This window comes from Histomonas meleagridis (genome assembly GCF_020186115.1).
Source record: "Histomonas meleagridis strain 2922-C6/04-10x chromosome Unknown contig_6, whole genome shotgun sequence".
Taxonomy (NCBI): domain Eukaryota; phylum Parabasalia; order Tritrichomonadida; family Dientamoebidae; genus Histomonas; species Histomonas meleagridis.
Window position 1 is genome coordinate 156,443 of NW_027150902.1, and position 21,095 is coordinate 177,537.

Sequence of the window (21,095 nt, forward strand, 5' to 3'; positions counted from 1 at the left end):
ATTTCTTTTTGAATGATATAAGGTGTAATAAGCTTTGTATCGGTTATAAATCGTTTCATCATGATCAAAATGCTGGACAAAAGAAAGATCTTCATGTTTCAGCTTGTAATATATCTATAGACCTTCACCAATTATACATCGGCTATCTCAAAAGTTTAAAATCTCACGGTTAAACTTTTAAAAACCTGTTGTTTTATTGTCGTTTTTCTAACCAATTTTGAAATATTTGTATCGATTTTTTAAGACGACAATCAAAGAAACAGCTTTATAACATTTTAAATACACTTTTAAATAACATAATGAATATATGTTATAGAACGGAATTTATGCTTTAATTTGGTGTGCCGTTCATTTATCTATAATGTTTTTATCATTAGAAATTTTATTTTTTTTAATACCTTGGCAATTCTGTTATTTCTTGCTTTTATAGTTTATTATTATATATATAATAAACAAAATATAAAGAGCTCTTTATGTACATAATCAATTACATTGTATCTTTAATTTAAAAGATATTTTTTGATTTTGAGAATAATGAACTCAAGTAAAGTTTATCACATTTCATTCAAAAGCTTTTGAACATTTAATGTATTGACAATCAGAATTCAAAATTATTGATCGTTGTGCAACAATATTTACCTTATTATATTTAAAGTCAGTGATACTATTTAAACATCATAAAATTCAAAATTTCATATTTAAACAAACTAATTCAAAACATTTTAAAGTCAAAATTATATTACCGTTAATATGAATTTATTTTATTTCATATTACAACACATAATTTTTATATATACATTAAATCAAAAAAATTTCATTATTACACATTTTATTCATAGCCAATTGTCTTCATCTTCTTTCACAATATCTTCAACTAAACTATTTACTTCTTCGATTTGCTTTGTACTTGATGTCGTCGTGTCCTTAAATTGTAACTTTGATATCGATTTTTCTTTCTTCTTATTACTTTTCACTAAAAATATAACAATTCCAACAATGACCAAAACAAATGCAAATGATCCGCAAATAATTCCAATCAAAGCATTTGTCGTAATTCCATTTGGCGAATTTTCATTGGAAGTGTAAAACATTGTAAAGAAATTGGAATAATAATTATAATAAGTCGAATAAATAACAATCGTGTAATTGTAATAAATAAATTCTGTTTCAATATATGAAAATGTCGAATTATTTATATATAATGAAAATGATTTCGTTTTTGTTTCATAAATAGTTAACGAATGTATAATTGATAATGTAATTGTTAATGTGTATGAAAATGAAAATGATAATGAAATATCACATTGAAGTGATGCAGTAAATGTATTTGAATTAGAAAATGTATTCGATTGACTAAATGAATATAATTCTGATAATGATATTGAATCTGACTGTGCATATGTATTTGATTGACTAAATGAATGCGTTGGAAGTGGTTCGCATATTCCTTCTGTGTTGTCTTTGGCAACATCTAAACTTCAAATTTACTTCCTTTATATGTTGGATATGTGATAACACTTGTTGAAACATTATAAAATGCATTTTCACTAATTTCTGGTTCTGAATCTCCATAATAATAAATGCATTGAAGATTATAACAATTACCAAATGCTGAACTTTCAATATTTTTTATTCCATAGCCAAGTGTTAATAAAGTTAAATTAGAACATGATGAAAATGCATAACTTCCAATTGTTGTAACTGAATTTGGAATTGTAATGTTTTTGATTGATGAACACATTGAAAATGCTGAACCACCAATTTCTGTAACATTTTTCTCCAATTATAATCGTAACTAAATTAGAACATGACGAAAATGCATAACCTCCAATAGATGATACTGAATTACCAAAATTAACTGAAACAACTGATGACCATTCTGAAAATGAACCACTTGGAATTGAATAAATATTTTCACTGATAATTATATATTTCACAATATTTTTATATTGAGAAATTTCATTAAATTCATTTGAATATATGATTGTAAGTGTTAAATTATCTTCATTATATATTTGATAAGAATTCATGAAAAACAGAAAAAATACAAAAATATTTTTATGTTTTTTCTTTTCGTTTGCTTTCAATTTATTCATTAAAAATTTGATTTCATAAAATAAAAAAAATCCCAAAATAAAAAAGTTATACATTAGAACTTGAGCATTTTCATTGAATTTGAACATTTTCTTCATGAAATTATTATTCATTGAAATTGGTAAATGAGTTTTTAATGAAAAATGATTAAATGTCAAAGAAAAGAATTTGAAATAATGTTTAACATATGACATCGGTAACTTTAATAAAGAGGAATGATGCTGATATTCTTCTGTGATATAATTAAATGTATTTGATTCATTCGCTTTTAGCATAATATAATTTGTGACTTTAATGGATACACACTCTTTGTTATGGGATGAGATAGGTAAACATGTATGCCCTTTGGATTCTAAAGTGAAATAAGTGGAATGTTTGAGAGTTTGAGAAATAGATAATTGATCACTAAAAATCTTTGAACCTGAATTTTTTGGAGAGGTTTGTAATGAGCAAAAGAAACACATGGGTAAAGCCAAAAAGTAAGAACACATTTGCGAGAAAACTTGACAAACTTGCTAATAAATCAGTCAAAAACGATACAGAGAGTTTCAACAACGGCGCGTTTTCGTCGGTTCATTGGTTTAACATTTGTTGATGCATGTTTTGTTGTTTTTGCGATCGGAAGCTGTTTACAAAGCTGAAAACGTAATATTTTTATTGAAAAGTGACAGAAAGTCCCCTCATTTCAATTGCCAAAACAAAAATTGTTGTTGTTTAAAAAAAAAAAAATGAAAGAAAGAAAGTGATATCGTTCGACAACGAACCGACTTATGAAAGAAAAACGCTCAAAAAGTTTGCTTCGACACAATTAACAGCAATACCAATACGTATTGAATTTTGGGGAGCTCCCCTAGTAATACTCTAAACGGCTGCGCTTTTGTTTACCAACTGATTTAACTTGCATGAACTAATAATTTGTCATCATTTTTGTACTGAATCAACCAAAAAATACATATAATCATAAGCTTCGCGTTGTTCGGTGAGCAAACAAAAAGAAATTTAAAAAAGAACTCATTGAGTGGATAATCTAGAAAAAGGAAATAAATGCCAACAGAAAAAAAGAAGAATTCTTTCTCGATTCATGATAATGTACTAACATATTTAAAAACGATCATATAAAATTAAATCATTATTTAAATTCACAAAAACTAATAATTGTAATGAATTTGAAAAACACCTTAATAAAATTTTATCTAAACTTGTTGTGGAAAATTGGCAGCACTTTTCGATCGGTCTAATAGAATCACGTTCAAAAAGTGGAACCGATACTGCCGATTTTTTTCCACCAGTTTATCTAAAACTTTGTTAATTTTTTTCCTTTTTCTGCTTATTATTTGGTTATCTTATTTATATTTCATTGTTTTATTTTATTGATAGATATATACAAATTAGATTTAGAAAAAAAAAGTCACCGAAACGGTTTTCTGTGAAAATGGAAAAAAAGAAAATATTTAACCCAATTCCTCAGCAAGTTGTATGTTCAGTAATAGTTGCATTGATTTGGTATCTTTTCCCTTTGACAAGTTATAATATCAAGACATTATGTTATACTTGCTTTTCTTTTGTAGTTTTTGATAATTTTATTATTGGCGTTTTATTTTCTTCTTTCTATTGGGTTATATTAAACAAAGTTTTCAAATTACCAAATAAATTTTTGCATAGAAGAACATGCACATGGAATTATGATGTCGAACCAGATTTAGAATTTTGTTTTAAAGCATATGAACATGGATTTTTATTTTTATTACTCGGAGATATGTTTTATATTCCAATTCAAGTTATTCGTCAATTTTTCCATAATTGGTTTGTTACAATTTTCTTAACAAATTTGTTTTTCGCTTTTACCATTTATCGTTTTATTTCAGGGATTAACAAATCTCTTTACCATACTCCATTTAAAACAAAAATAACAAAAATAATTGTATTTGTAATCGTGGTAATATTTTATATATTATCGCTTATTTATTCAATTAATTGTGGAAACTATTGGTTTTACTACCATTTTGGAGAAGCACATTAAAATTTCCTAAATCCGAGGTGCAATTGGCTCATTTATTCTCTATGATATTACAAAAAGAGATTCGTTTCAAAATATTTCAAAGGTACTAAAGAATGTTTGTAACAATTCAATCTGTAGAGTTTTAATAACGCTTATTGAAGCAAAATGTGATCTACATGAATCAAAAAAGCTTCATTCAGAAAGAATTGAATACAGCAAAATGTGGGGGTGACGACTTTTATGCCTTTTAAAATGTTATTTTGCAACCATTCAATCCTTATTCTTTTTCAAGAAGTAACTTAACTATTTCTGTATGACCATTTTTAGATGCTAAAATAAGTGCTTTATTAAATAATTTCCAAATATTATTTTGAAATATCAAATTACTAAAATAAATAACAAATAAAACAAATAAATATCTTTAGTATTAAAATCAATTCCTTGTTCAAGAAGTAATTTAACTATTTCTGTATGACCATTTCTAGATGCTTCCAGAAGTGCTGTTTAAAATAATTTAAAGAATTTCCAAATATTATTTTGAAATATTATATAAATATTATCTTTAGCATTAACATTAATTTCTTCTTGAACAATAAGATATTTAAATATTTCAAAAGTTTCTACTACTGATTTAAATGTAATATTGTTAAAATATTGTTTTGAATTTGATAATTTTGGAGAAAATATTTAATTAGATAAGGATTACCAATTTTTGCTGCTGTACCGATGATATATTCCTTAACTTTCATCCCATTTCCAAGCAAAAACAAAAGAATTTCATAATTTCCACCATTCACACATATACATCCCAAGTCATTCGAAAATATTGATTTTCCAAATCCTAATTGGATTCTATTTTATGAGAATTTTGTAAATTAGTTTCTTCTAATTTATTTTCATAAATATATTTAATAAATATCATTTTGATGGAATTTAATTGGTGTTTCATATGCATCTTCAAATGATGAATGATTTTGTTCACACAAATGAATAATTTCTTCGTTTCCACCTGCAACTGCATATTTACCTGTTTTTTTCTACTTTTGCATTATTCACAAGTAAATATTTAAAACATTTAACTGAAGAAAAAAATGCTGCATAATCAATTGATGAAGCATTTTTATGATTAATAAATGAACATCTTTCATAAAGTGATGGCTCAATTGTTTGATTAAAATTTGTTTGTGATGTTATTTCTTGAAGTTTTTCGATTTCATCATATCGAATGATTTTTGATATTTTACTTGGATTAACTCCTTCTTTAATTAATTTTTTGTGGAGTTCCCAATCATTCTTTGATAACTTATCATAATTAGTTGAAAAAGTTTTTTCAAAGGGATCTCCATAGAACCAATTTTTTTTTCTGTTTTCTTCTTCTGTTTTGTACAAAAATATTTTTGGTAATTTTTGAATCAATTAAATTTTTTTCAATCATTTTCTCTATTATATAATATGATTCTTTGGTGTTAATATTAATAATGAATTTCCTAAAAGGAACACCACTTTTTGAATCCGTTTACAAAAAGTGTTTCTTGAATTTATATTAGAATGCGAACATTAGTAAAAGAAAAACTTGTAAGTGCAATCAAAGAAAACCAAGTTGAAAAACTACGTGATATAATACGGGTTCAATGTTTTGATGGAGGAAAAGAATATTTAACTTCATGTACATATTCTTTATCAGTCTCAGAGTATATTTTTTGAGATGGATCAATAATATAAATTGATCCATCATTATAATATCTAACACATAGTTTACCTAAACCAAATCGAATTCCACAAGAAAACATTGGATTAATTCACATTGCTGCTTTTTTTGATTCTCTTGAATGTTTTATGTACATCTATGATCAGGGTGTAAGTGTCAATCTCAAGACAGCCAATATTTCAATTTTTCATATGAAGTTTATTTATTTTATTTTTCATGCCCATTCATTATGCAGCCTATGGTGGTTCCTTAGAAGTTACCTCATTTCTCTGTTCACATGGTGTTAATGTTAATTCTGTTGTTGATGGCTATACACCAGTTTTTTATGCTTCATGTTCCAAATCACCACAACTTTTACGTTTGTTACTTCAAAACGGTGCCACTGTCAATGCGAATGTCCGATTTTCAGATCGCTCTCCCTTTATGAATGCCATTTTACTTAAAGACATTGAAACGCTTGAGCTATTAATCGAACACGGGTTTAATATCCAAGGAAGTGACAACAAAGACTTATCCATTTTAATGAAAGCCATTTCATTACGTCTCTATGACTCTGTTAAATTATTATTAGATGCTGGTGCGAATGTATCATATACGACATCGAAAGGTACGAACGCGCTTTATACTGCATGCTTCCAACAGTCATATGAAATTGTTCAGTTACTTATCGACTATGGAATCAACGTATTCCAAGTGGATAACCTTGGGCAAAACGCAGCTCATTGGGCTGCTGCTTCAGGCGATCCGAATATTTTGCGTTTGATTCTAGATTGCGGTGTGAGCCCACTTATACCTGATAATGTTTTTTTGTGCTTTTTAATGGTATTTTTTTGAGTTTTTTAAATTTCCGACATTTTTTGCAATTAGAAGAAATGATTCGCCGCCTGATGGTCATTATGAGATTTTAGATATACTGTTTAAAGCTGGAGTTGATATTAATGCTGCTGATAATAACGGATCAACTGCATTAAAAAATTATATTTTACAGGAAAACCCGGATCCAAAAGTAATCCAATTAATGTTGGATCAACATCCGAATTTGAATATGGTGGCCGCAAACGGTAAAACTATATTGGAAACAGCGAGGATTTGCTTGGAAAATCAGACTATTCTAGATTTACTAGAAAATTATGCATTAAAAGAAAAACAGAAAAAACAAAATAAATAAAGATTTTAATTAACGATACACGTTTTGAATGCGTTTTGATACGATATCCTCAGAAATCTCTATCATTAATTCGGAAATGCTTTTGCTCGTTTTTAATAATCTTTTGTTAATTACTTCATTTGATAAACACAATAATAAAAATAACAAAATGAATGATACAAAAAAGAAAAGTTTATTACAAAGCTAAAAATCAGAATAATCACTTCCTACATTCTTAGATTTGTTCAGTTCTGCAAGTCTATTTCCATCAGCAAGCATTCGAACGAAACTACTAAGTGTCAGTTTGCCTCCATATGTTCTTACAATTGCTTTTGCCTCTTTATAAGGAATAATAATGTTTGAATCTTTTGCAAATCCATTACGAAGGTCATATGCATCAACGTACATATGTTGTCCACGCCATTTCATGAAGCATTCTCGACTTCCGCATGAGATTTGTTTTGCAATGAGTTCAATATATTCAGCGGTTGAAAGCCCATCAACACGCTCAGCATTACTATAATCAAAAAGACGTTCTTTATGCTTTGGTGGTTGATCTTTTGTCTCAAATAAATTTCGTCCCTTTGCTGGAACCGTTAACGGTTGAGTCTCAAGGCGACCGTTAAGCTGCTTTGATGGAGTTTTGAAAACGTTTTCAAAGTTAACGGGCGACCTGGGTTTGTGAGGAGTTGGTTGAGAAAGATTAGGATCTAATGGTGGAGGTGACTTGCGTGGGGTACGAATGAGGTCAACAGGCGAACTTATTCTTTCTCGACTTGAATAAGAACGCCCACGTGTAGGGGTAGAATAAGAATTAAAATCATTGGGAGGTGAATCAATTAACCTTCTGCTTTGTCGTGGTGATGGAGTAGATGGAACACTACGGCGAGGTGATAAATTGATTTCTTCTGATATATCGCCTAAAAGATAAAAATAATTAATTAAACCATTTTCTCGAGTGTCATATTTCAAAAGTGTATTTTCGAGTTCTGATGAGTCACATGATCCTGCTAAAAAATTTGCAATTGTTATAAATTCACGATATGATATGAAGCCAGTAACAGATGGATCATAATCAATACAACTATTTAAAAATAGTTTTGTATTGTTCTTTAAAGCATCAATAAGACTTATGGGTTGGTCAGTAACCAAACTTAAATTTAATGATTTCATCATTAATTTGGTAAAATCATCAAACCTAATAAACTTACCAGAAACTCCAATTTTGTCCCAAATATAATCAACACCTTGTTCGTCGATGTCAATACCCAATAATTTGATTCTTTCTTGAAATCTTTTTTTATTCATCGAAATTCCTTGAGTAAAAGAATGATATCGTTCTTGGTTAGTTTTTCCAAGTTCCAATAATTTTTTCCTGATAGATTCAATCTGTTTATCCAATTTTTTGTTCCAAGAAGTTTTCATTTACTACTTGAAAATTTAAAGTATAAAAAAGTGACGTACAATTAAAACAAAAAGTGACGAATACAACTTGTCGATGGAAAAGAAAACTCTCTATTTTATTAAAGATGGTCATGAAGCAAGAGAATTTATTCGTTCTTTAGGCAGGATCCCAGTTGCAGGTGTTTCGTGTAAAACGCAATCATCTCATGGGAAAACGAGATCTTATAACTTAATTTTCGCTCAAACAGGTTTATATTTTTTAAGACCTCCAAGCATTGGTCATTCTACTTCTTTATATTTATTTATTTCTATTATTGATATTAAATCCATACAATACTTATCGAAAAATTGTTACATTATTTTATATGGTGATGGTATTCGTCAAATTGAATGTTCTAACTTTGATATCATCATAGAATGTTTAATTCATTTTCGAACTCATATTGAATATAATTCTCCAATTGATCATCCGTTAACTTTTGAAGGTTTTCCTAAACCTCCACAAGTACAACAATTAACTTCACAACCCCCAGGCCTTCTTAGGGAGAGATCCATGGCTATTAACGCTAAATATCAACAAGATGATTATGAAGATTTATTAAGATTATTTGAAGTTTTCGAAACCACACCAAGAACATATATTTCCTTTCCATCTACTTTATCTACTCCATTTCATTATAAGATTATAACTTATCCTCTTTTATGTGAACAAAAATTGTCAATCGTTCGTTTCAATGGGAATGCCCCAACATTTGTTTGTAAGCTTATTCGTAGTCTTTTAAAATATTCCAAATCCTTAACCACCATTATCCTTGAGAATTATCTTGATATGAGATTTGAACAATTTAACTTTGAAACAATTCCAAATCCAACTGCAGTTTCATGGACCTTCAATCATACCTTCCATGGCAATCCAGAACGATTTCCATTACTTTTATGGGAGTTTCGAAAATATCAAGGGGATATTCAAACCTTAAATTTCATTAATATTCCATTGAATGTCAAAATAGCCGATGCCATTGCTCGATCCATTGTCAAGGGCCATTGTTTCCGTACGATGGAAGTCTTTAGCGCAATTCAAGTTGAAACCTCAAGCGAAGAGACGGCGAACGTGTCTAATTCGTTGATTTCCGTCACCTCACATTTGCCCATGTTACATACCATATCATTTACAGACTGGACAAATCCAATTATTTTAGTACCACCAGATCATAAGAATTCGTATTTATTATGTAAATGTGATTCATTACGATCATTCAAATTATCACATGCAAATCTTGCAGGTATTACAACATCATATGAATTTCCACAAAACTTAACAAACTTAGAATTTCCGAATGCTACGATGAGTTCTACTTCATTAATTACATTCTTAAATTCATTTTCTAAAATTAATAAGAAAAATGCTACTTTATCATTAAATCATTTACATCTTAATCAGAAGTCATGGGATTCATTTTATAAAGAATCCACAAAAATTCCAACCTTAACAAATCTAATAGAATTAGATTGGACAGGTAATCCATTACCAGAAACATTTTTAAATGAATTTATTCGAATCTTTTTATCAAATCCGGACTTTAAATTTTTATCCATTGCAGAAATCTTTAATGATTCGAACATTAAAATATTACAACAAATATTAACACATTTAAGTAAAATTCGATTATGGGGAATTGATTTACATGGAACTAATAAATGTTATTTCAAAGACAAAATCATTGATGTCTTTAAATCATTATCATCATTACCTTCATTAGAACATTTGAACATATCGAATCAAGAAATAACGAATACGTCATTAAAGAAGATCTTTGATATGATGGATGCTTCACTTAAATTAATCCATGAAATATCAATGGATGCAACACAAATATCAGATATACAAGCGTTGTATGGTGCATACCAACGTTTAACTAATGTTTTAAAGTTAGAATCTATTCAAAGGCCTTTAGTTGATATTGATCGAATTATTAAAACATCTGAAGAATTTAATCGATATACAAAGTTTAAATTATATTTCACACTTAAAAAGAAGCCAAGTTTAAGATTTCATCGTGTAGCATTTTATCAAAATTCATTAGATTTGGCATCAGCATTTTTTGATTATTATAAATCATTTCCACAAAACTTTTTAGTTGACTTTGATGATAATGATAAATATGATTTAACTATAATCGAACAACAAAATTCAATACCACATTCATTATTTGATTTTAAATTTACATCAACACCAAAATATTTTGGTATGTATCAAGCATTTTTGTTTGATTCTCCTTATGTAACACCTTCATATCCACCTAATAATGAATATCATATTCCTAAATCTTTACGTAATTGTCGGAACTATGCTAATGCTATTGACATGACTCAAAACAATGAAGAAAATGAAAAAGATGATAAAACAAATGTTGAAGAAGTATTAAAACAATTTTCAACATTTTTACGTCCTTCATTTTTACCAGTATTAAATAACATTGATACATTAAATAAAATATTTAAATCATTTGAAAATGAAGAAGATCCATTTCCTAATAATAATGATATACCACAACCACCGAAATATATTAATAATGAAAGTATATTAATTATTAAAGCTAAATGTAATGAGTTTTCGAAGCTATCTGAAACAAATGCTTTAGAAGCAGTATCTACAGCATTAACTCAAACTACATTTGGTATAACTAATATTCAAACGAATTTCTTAACTACAATGACTTTAGCTTCAACAATTCAAAATACAAATACATTATCTACTGCTTTCACAACTAAAGATTCGACAACGACATCACATTCTGGTACGCAAAGTCGATTTTCTGATTCGACATTTAACTTCGAAGAAAATGACGAATTAAATGAATTGAAACTTCTTAATAATGATAAGAGTAATAATAAGGAATTAATGAAATATCAGCCATTACATTTAACAGCGTTGCCTAACTTACAAATGGATGAAAAAGATAAAGAACAAGAAGACGTCGAAACATTTAATGATGTTTATGATATGAATGAAATGGATAATATGACAAAGGATTATAATGAAGAACAGAAAGAAGTTTTATCAATTATACGGAAATATTGTAAAAGTTTTTCTTCATTAAAATCAAAGAAAGATACCGAAAACATTAAAGTTAAACCTTTACCATTATATCCCTCAAAAGAAAATAATGAAAATGATCAAAAAGAAAATTCATATTTCCAAAAGCTTTGTAAGAATTATTGTGGTACATTATTAACTAAACCAAATGACTTCAACATAAATGATGATGATAATAAAAGTATCATTGATGATAATTCAAGTATCTATGAGGGCTCTGTTACATCAGAGCTAATTCCGGATGATGATGACGATGATATTATGAGAGAAGATAGTCCAATAGTAGGAGGAAGTAAAAGTAATACGCCCCCTTTGTTACCAATATTTAGTGCTACAAGTTCCTCGTCACCAAAGTCTTCAGTGCTTCTAAAAATACCTCCGCCAATCACTGCGGCGCCTGGTTCGCCGGGAAAAATAATTGTCCCGCCGCCGTTGACTGGCACAACTTCGATGAAATTGAACATTCCACCGCCGATCGCACCAAGCCAACAGAAAAATGTGGTGATACCTCCACCAATTGGTGCAAAAAAGCCTGTGTTTACAATACCACCGCCGCTTTCAAGAGATCCCAATAAGTAAACAATTTTAATGAAATTCAATTGAAATGCTGTTGCGTAAATCATTCAAAAATCGATTCTATATCCCCCTCAAAAGTTTGTTTACTCACAAAAGTTGATTTTTGAATTAATTCTTAGTGTCGTTTTTTTGAAGCTTGGAAATTTGAGAAAATTTTCCAGAATTCCAGATGCTCCTCAACTCAGGACACCAAATCAGCTTAACAGAGATCGAAGAAGTTCTGCCAGAACACCATTACCACTTCAAACGACCTGTTGGTGCAGGTGAATTTGGGTCTGTTTTTTTGACTAGTCGATGTGAGCAGATTCTCAAATTTTAATTTTAAATTTCAATTGAAATTTGAATGGATTAAATTTTTTTCCCTAAACGTTCTCACGAATTTGGCAATTGGGATGCCCTGTGAAGATACTTAAAAACGTTTATTTTACAACAAGAAGAAAATTTTTCTTAAATATAAAATTATTGAAATAAATAATATTTTTAGCACTAATATCAATATTTCCTTGTTCAAGAAGTAATTTGGCTATTTCTGTATGACCATTTTCAGATGCTAAATAATATAAATTATGATTTAATAAGATCGAAAAAGTTTGGGACTTTTGATTTTTCATATTAAAAAGAATTGAAATAAAAATTTATATATTAAATTTTTATTGTTTTGGTAAAGTGTTTCTGTATTTATTGTTAAAGTAATGGAATTTATGTGAAATCAAATGGTTCATGCTTTTTAGCACTTTTCATTCAAAGATCCTACCAAAAAAACGTTAATTTAAACGGTATCAATGTCTAGATTCAATCGTAACTTCCAACCTTCATATGAAAGAGAATTCGGACCCCGTGGTCATTCCAGTCAAAATTATGATTACTATAATATGCGGCCTCAAAAGACTCGAAGTCCAACTCATTTTTCAAGGCAACCATCAATCACTGATGATGATAGGCAAGAAATATATGATCTGCCTAAATTTGACTTTGAACAGCTGAGTCATCAAAAAGATGATATTATGCTTGCAACTATTCCAATTGATGAAAATGATGTTACTAATAACCCATTGTGTTCACTTATTGACCAAATAAAAATGAACCAAGAAACGCTATTTGAAACAATTGATTCTATTTCTCGTGTATATGATGATGGTGATTTTATTGCAAAATCTATCGAATCTACAGATACTTCAAGGCAACTTAATGCGATTGATTGTGACCTTAGAAATAGATACCAGTTTGTTGCTGATTTAAATGGAGATTTAACACAAAGCGTTGAGAATTTTTTTGTTTGACTTTCCAGATTGGAGAAGTGCTTCTTGTGTGAATGACTTGATCAGAAAATAAATGATAAAATATTTTTACAAAAAAATTTAATTTTATTCTGTGTAAAAAAATTAGAAACTAAAATTAGATTTGAAAATGAGGAAAAAAAAATAATGAAATCAAATTGATCCATTTTAAAAAAGAATCTGATATAATGTAAATATGAGGATTTTCCTCGAGTTAATATATTAGAAAAAGCCTTCAGGAATGGATTTTTTTTTCAAGATAAACGTACTTGTCACCCTTTCTGAAAAAGACCAAGAAAAAGCTCAACAAAAAATTATTTAATTGATGCAACTCTCGAAATCACTAGAATCAATTGTCTTTAATCTCAACGAAAATAATTTAGAAACATCAGTTCAAGTAACAATTAATTTATTTGTAGATAGGCTGCCATATACATTTAACTATCTTGTTTCTAGACTTATCTATTCAGCTTTTGTTTCCCAAACAAATAATGAAAATATATATATTAAATACTTATTAACTTTAAAAGAAAAAGAAGATGAAAAAGATAAAAACAAAAGTGAAACTGAAGCTAATCTTGTTCAAATCTTTTGTAAATATTTACTGAGAATAGAAAAGCAAGAATCATATTTCCTTCTTGAAAAGATGATAGAAGAAGAAATAATTGAACCATCTTCAGTAAAGAACATGAATACATTATATTTTTCTCAATACAAAACAAAAGAAGAAATAAACAAATTAATGAACAAATTTTCAAGACCAAAACTCATTGGAGAATTCATCTCAGCACTTGATGAATTATCAAAAGATGATTGGAAGCTTCATATGCAATATGTAAACGAAGGAGTTAATCCATTAGAAATTGCTAAAGTACTTCAAAATGATGATTTAGAAAAGCTTCAAGAAATATCATCACATAATGAGTTTGACTTCAACCAAATAATTAGGCCATCAATTTATGAAAGATGCTCATTTGTTAACAAAAAAAAAGTTTCATTAATTGATTATTGTGCATTTTTTGGTTCGATTAAATGTTTTAAATATTTGTTATTAAATAATTCGAATATCAAAAATACATCTAAATATGCAATTGCAGGTGGAAACTTAGAAATTATTCATTTATGTGAACAAAACAATTCATCATTTACTGAAGCATATGAAACAGCTATAGAATTTCATCGAAATGAAATTTTTCGTTATCTTTATGAAAATAAAATTGGAAAAATTTCCAATGACAGAAAAAATTCATCTTCAATGTTTTCTTTCCAAAATCCATCTTCAAACTCTTCTTTTACAAAACAGAATTCCAATATCGAAAGTCAAGATAATTGTAATTTAAGTGAAGAAAATTTAATATATCTTGGGAAAAAATGCATAGAATTTAATAATTATGAAATCTTCATGTTTTTAGAAAAAGAAGGAATGAAAATAAATAATAAAATTATAGAAGAAATAGCATCAAAAGGAAATGCATTCATAATAGAAAGTGATATAGAAAGTCAACAAATTCCAAAAACAATTTTACCATATTCAGTTAAATCAGGAAATATAGAAATAGTAAAATTACTTTTAGATAAAGGAATTGATGTTAATTCAAAAACAATTCATTTGAATAATTTTATATATGTTTTAATAATTTGGATTATGCTTTAATAATTTGAAATATGTTTTAATAATTTGGATTATGCTTTAATAATTTTATATATGTTTTAATAATTTGAATTATGCTTTAATAATTTTATATATGTTTTAATAATTTGGATTATGCTTTAATAATTTGAAATATGTTTTAATAATTTGGATTATGCTTTAATAATTTTATATATGTTTTAATAATTTGGATTATGCTTTAATAATTTTATATATGTTTTAATAATTTGAAATATGTTTTAATAATTTGAAACAGCACTTCATATAGCAGTTAGATATAATAATATAGAAATAGTAAAATTACTTTTAGATAAAGGAATTGATGTTAATGCAAAAAATATTCATTTGAATAATTTGTAATATGTTTTAATAATTTTTAATATGTTTTAATAATTTGAAATATGTTTTAATAATTTGAAATATGTTTTAATAATTTGAAACAGCACTTCATATAGCAGTTAGATATAATAATATAGAAATAGTAAAATTACTTTTAGATAAAGAAGGAATTGATATTAATGCAAAAACTATTCATTTGAATAATTTAAAATATGTTTTAATAATTTGGATTATGTTTTAATAATTTGGATTATGTTTTAATAATTTATAATATGTTTTAATAATTTTATATATGTATTAATAATTTGGAATATGTTTTAATAATTTAGAATATGTTTTAATAATTTAGAATATGTTTTAATAATTTGAAACAGCACTTCATATAGCAGTTAGAAATAACAATATAGAAATAGTAAAATTACTTATTGATAAAGAAGGAATTGATGTTAATGCAATAAGTATTCATTTGAATAATTTTTTATATGTTTTAATAATTTGGATTATGTTTTAATAATTTATAATATGTTTTAATAATTTTATATATGTATTAATAATTTGAAATATGTTTTAATAATTTTATATAAGTTTTAATAATTTGAAATATGTTTTAATAATTTGAAACAGCACTTCATATAGCAGTTAGATATAATAATATAGAAATAGTAAAATTACTTTTAGATAAAGGAATTGATGTTAATGCAAAAAATATTCATTTGAATAATTTAGAATATGTTTTAACAATATTTGACTGCAATACAAATTTCACAGCAAAAAGGTTATACAGAAATAGTAAATTTACTTCTTAAAAAATTATAATTCAGCGTCTTCTTCTACAAACATCAAATCTTCATTTTCAATAAAAAATGGAAATGAAGCATGTTTTGATATAAAATTTACCAAAATAAAGAAGAATTTTTTGATAATAATTAGTGGTCTTAAAGAGTGTTACTGAAGATTTAACACAATTGGTTCACCAGTATTTTTAACAGGTAATGTTTATGCTTTAACAAATGAAGGTAAATATATTACAAATACAACATCAACTGATTGTATTCCATCAGTTAAAACTACAGGTACTTATAAAGAATATCTAGGTATTTTTGTAGCTAAACATGAAACAGGTTATAAAGCTAATTCCAAAGTATTATCGTATTACCAACTTGGGAAAATTTAACAAATTTGGGTAGTTGAGAAATTAATGTTTTTGAAAATTACAATACACAATGAAATATTTCTGATCTCAGATTAGAATCAGTATCTTTAAAACATATCAAACATATTAAAATACATTCATTAACTTGTTTATTTGTTTTTGATTCATGTTCTTTTAATGCTCCAACAACTTCTGGTAAGAAACTATTTAACATTTCATCATAATTACTAAGCGTAATTATGCGTTTAGTATTTGTTATATTGTTAACATTAATAATAATAGATAACGTAATGTTTTGTGGTTGATCTTCAGCTATAGTATTTAATGTATTAAGTAATACAGATGTAACTAAACGATTTGGGAATGTATGTTGACAAGTGCAAAAGGGCGCAAATTAACTTTCACAAAAAACAATTCAAGAAAATATTTCAAGAATAAATTTGAATTTAAAAAACGGTTTCATGGATAAAACTTTTGCTGTTAATTTTTCCACACGAGACTAAAGGAACATTATGACTGAGAAACACTTCTATCAATAAATCAAGCAATTTTTATTTTGAATGAAGAAAATTTCTCTGCATCTTTAAGTTTAATAATCAACAAATTTGATGAAATCCATCCTTTATCTTATGATTTAATTATTATTCAAATGATATATTATTCCTTTGCAATTAAAAATAAAAATGTAGATTTATTTTTGAATATTATAAAAGAAATAAGAACATTTGAAGAGAGTAATAAAATCAAATCTAATATATTTAATATATTTGGACGATTTCTTAATGATAAACATACACATGAATCATATTATCTTCTTGAACCAAACATTGTAAAAAACAATCAGAGTTCTTATTTTGTACATTATATGTCTAAAGAAGAATTAGCATTTAAGGAAATATTATTTATGATTTTGTAAATTATGAAGAACTTTCAAAGAAAGTTGGGAATTACATAAGAAATTAATTAGAGAAGGACATAATCCAAATGAAATTTCGAAAATAATTCGAAATTATGAAATAGAAAAATTTCAACATATCATCACAAAATGATTTTGATTTTAATCAAACAATTGCACCATCACTTTATGAAAGATGTTCATTTATTCAATATAATGTGACATTAACTGATTATGCAGCATTTTTTTCTTCTGTTAAATGTTTTAAATATTTACTTATGAATGGCGCATAAGTAAAGAATACAGTTAAATATGCAATTTCTGGTGGAAATGAAGAAAATCATTCATCATTTGAAGATGCATATGAAACTGCAATTAGATTCCATTGAAATGATATCTTTCATTATTTTTATGATAATAAATTAATAAAAATAAATAATCTAGAAGAATTAGGAAAGCTTTGTATTTTATATCATAATTATGAAATATTTTCATTTTTACTTAAAGAAGGAATGAAAATCAATGATGATATTATTAATGAAGCAGCAAATATTTTTTTCTTAAAGAGCATTCAATTCCGCATGATATATTGATATTTTCAGCTGGATCAGGAAACATCGAACTTGTTGAATACGTTTTAAAACAAAAAGGAATTGACATTAATGCTAAAGATATTTATTTGTTTTATTTGATATTTATTTTAATAAGATGATATTTCAAAATAATATTTGGAAATTATTTAAATTATTTAATACAGCACTTATGGATGCATCTGAAAAAGGCTATACAGAAATAGTTAAATTACTTCTTGAAAAAGAAGGAATTGATATTAATGCTAAAGATATTCATTTATTTTATTTAAAAATTTATTTTTATTATATTTACCTTCAAAATAATGGATAAATTACACAACCTGTAAATCATCAATAAAATTTTTGATTTTTTTTTAGATCTTTATCATCACATGAATAAAAATTTGCTTTCAAATTGAGGAAAAAATATACAGATCATAATGGAAATTTCGAAATCAATTTTTTTAAAAAATATATTTTTGGAGACCAATATTAATTATCATGAAAGATTAAAAAATAAAAACTTATTGGTACAAGAACCTTGATTACATTCTCCTTTCTTCTCTTATTGAGAATACAAATGCAGGAACACATACCCTACCCATTATGCTACACCAATGGTCAGATGATTTTATGGTGTGTTGTCTTATGACTTCGTTCACAATGAAAAGACGAACGTTAAATGTAACAAAAGTGTCAATAAATGAACCTAAAATCAAGAAGAAGAAGCTCATTTCAATCTCAAGATACTTCTGATCCTATTTATGAAATATTCAGCTCAATAAAGGACCTTCAAGGTGCAGTTCAAGATTCGTCTTTAGATTCTGATGATTCATATTTTAACCAAATTCCAAAAATTACTGCAGAGCAATTCTTTAGTTTTGATCCTGAAAATTTCCAATGGTTTTTTAACTACAGGAGTAATAGTCCTAGAATAATTTTAAACTTATTAGATTTTTATGAACGAAAACCTGTTCAAATTTCTGGTGCCCTTGTTATATTATATGAAGCTACTTCTTTTTTGCTTTCTGATAATGAACATGATGAAAAAGATCTTATCAATATCATAAAAGCATTAACATTATGTCTTACAATTCCAGAGAAACAATCGCTTACTACCTATATTTTCTCAGAGATTGTTAAAAAAGAGACCAAGATCCGATTTTTCTCAGATGAGTTACTTGAACATATATGGGATCACATCAAGCTCAACAAAACCATCCAATTTGATGACTTCCATGAATCCTTTAAGTCAATCATTGAATTTACCTTATCTAAGAAAGATGAACATTTAAATCAATTAATGTTAGAAACCTTTTTATTATGTTATAATGAGAATCGCGACATAATTCAAAAGTTTCAAATATCGGAATTTCCATTTCTACAATATTTTCTTTATGAATTTGATCCCACAGCTCTAAAATTATTTCGAATCTTTTCCAATTCTAAGACACGAAATGAACAATTTGTTAAAGACACATATTCAGAATTTCCACAACATATAACAGAACACATAAAGAAGTTAAACAAATTCGAAATATTTGATACAAATATTGAAGAAGAATATTCGAATTCATTTCCTATTCAATTTTCTAATAACAAAAGTATGTTTATAAAGAAAACACATAATTCATTTGAAAATGGAATTGGATATTATCCGGACATGTTATATGAAATCAACGAACCAATTTCCAATAAATATAATAATTTTTTGGAAACATTAAAAGAATTTTTATGTAAGTCAAATCCCGAAAACATTCGAATTTTTATAAAAGAATTTTCGAATGTATTAAAAAATGATTTTAATTATGATATATTTTCAGTGTATTTAACTATTATCGGTATGACTAATGTTAATAATATTATACAAGAAGAAATAGATACTATTAAACGACCAGAGTTTTTTAAGCCAACAAATACCATTTTTTATGAGAAATCAATGAACAAATTAATACATAATTTTCGTAATGAAATATTAAACTTATTTGTAAAAAAAGATTATGAAAATATATTGATACAACCTCGAACACAAACATCACTTTTATTAACAGAATATATTTGTCGAATATCATTAATGAAAGATTTCTCATTTGATAAAATCGATATTAATACTAAACGAACAATTTGTGAGTTATCAATACAATTACAAAATTATGATGTTAACTTTCATAGCGAAGAATTAATTAAAGCACGAAACGCATTGTTTTTATTTATCTTTAAAATGTTACAAAGTGATTTCATTAATACACTTGATGTAGGATTATTTTATCAATTTATATATGAAGAAGAAATTACTGATAAAATATTATATATCATTTCGAAATGTTATGTTAATTGTCAAGTTCAAAAAACAGATTTTTTACCATTTATTAAATATTTTAATCAAGTATTAATTGATTGTGATGAGAAACAATCGAATCCGAATAATACAATATTATTATATAAAATAACTAAATTAATTATAAACATAATACAACAAAATTTGGAATTAGTTGATAAGTTACAAGAAATAATACAATTATTATTTCATATTCATGAAAATATTTCTACAAATGAAATATTTGATTTAATGTTTGATTTATTATTATGTTGTTCTAATGTTAATAAGAATTTTATACCACCATTACCATTTACAATGAATATGATTAATTTCTTAAGGAATAATGATAAAAATAATAAAGTTATTTTATTAATAATGATGTTAATTACTAATTCGAATCAATATTCATTAAATAAAAATCAAATTTATTTAATAGAAAGACCACAATTTTTAATATATTTGTTATTATATTTAAATGATAATAATGAATGTAAAAAAGAATTTTTAAAGTTAATGAAATTCTCATTAATATCTGTTTATAATTTATATCAATTATATACTGCTAAAATTGATCAAATCTTATTAAAGTTTTTAAGTTATAATGAAGAAATTAAAAGTTTTAATTTTAATGGTTATGATTTATATCTTAATTTTACATATGAAGAACAAAAACTTTATATTATTCCATTATTAATTGAAATGAATAAATTATTTTCATCATATTCATTTGTATATAATTCGATTATATATTCTAAAGATAATATAAATATAATTAATATGTTTAATAACTTGATTAAAAATAATGAAGAAAATTATTTTATTTCTACATATCCAACATATACATCGATTATAGGTATTACACA

The 21,095-nt window shown here is 26.2% G+C and overlaps 3 protein-coding genes across 3 annotated transcripts; 2 read left to right on the forward strand and 1 right to left on the reverse strand.

The window, feature by feature from the left end:
- Positions 1–6,017: 6,017 nt before the first annotated feature.
- Positions 6,018–6,635, forward strand: GO595_007894 (ankyrin repeat protein; the record flags this gene model as incomplete). The annotated part of the gene is made up of 1 exon (XM_067921408.1): positions 6,018–6,635. One exon carries the CDS (start codon positions 6,018–6,020, stop codon positions 6,633–6,635), a length of 618 nt encoding a protein of 205 aa, XP_067771728.1.
- Positions 6,636–7,152: 517 nt separating this feature from the next.
- On the reverse strand, positions 7,153–8,256 carry GO595_007895 (uncharacterized protein; the record flags this gene model as incomplete). Its single annotated transcript, XM_067921409.1, has 1 exon — positions 7,153–8,256. One exon carries the CDS (start codon positions 8,254–8,256, stop codon positions 7,153–7,155), a length of 1,104 nt encoding a protein of 367 aa, XP_067771729.1.
- A 190-nt stretch (positions 8,257–8,446) lies between these two features.
- On the forward strand, positions 8,447–12,028 carry GO595_007896 (uncharacterized protein; the record flags this gene model as incomplete). Its single annotated transcript, XM_067921410.1, has 1 exon — positions 8,447–12,028. One exon carries the CDS (start codon positions 8,447–8,449, stop codon positions 12,026–12,028), a length of 3,582 nt encoding a protein of 1,193 aa, XP_067771730.1.
- Positions 12,029–21,095: the final 9,067 nt, after the last annotated feature.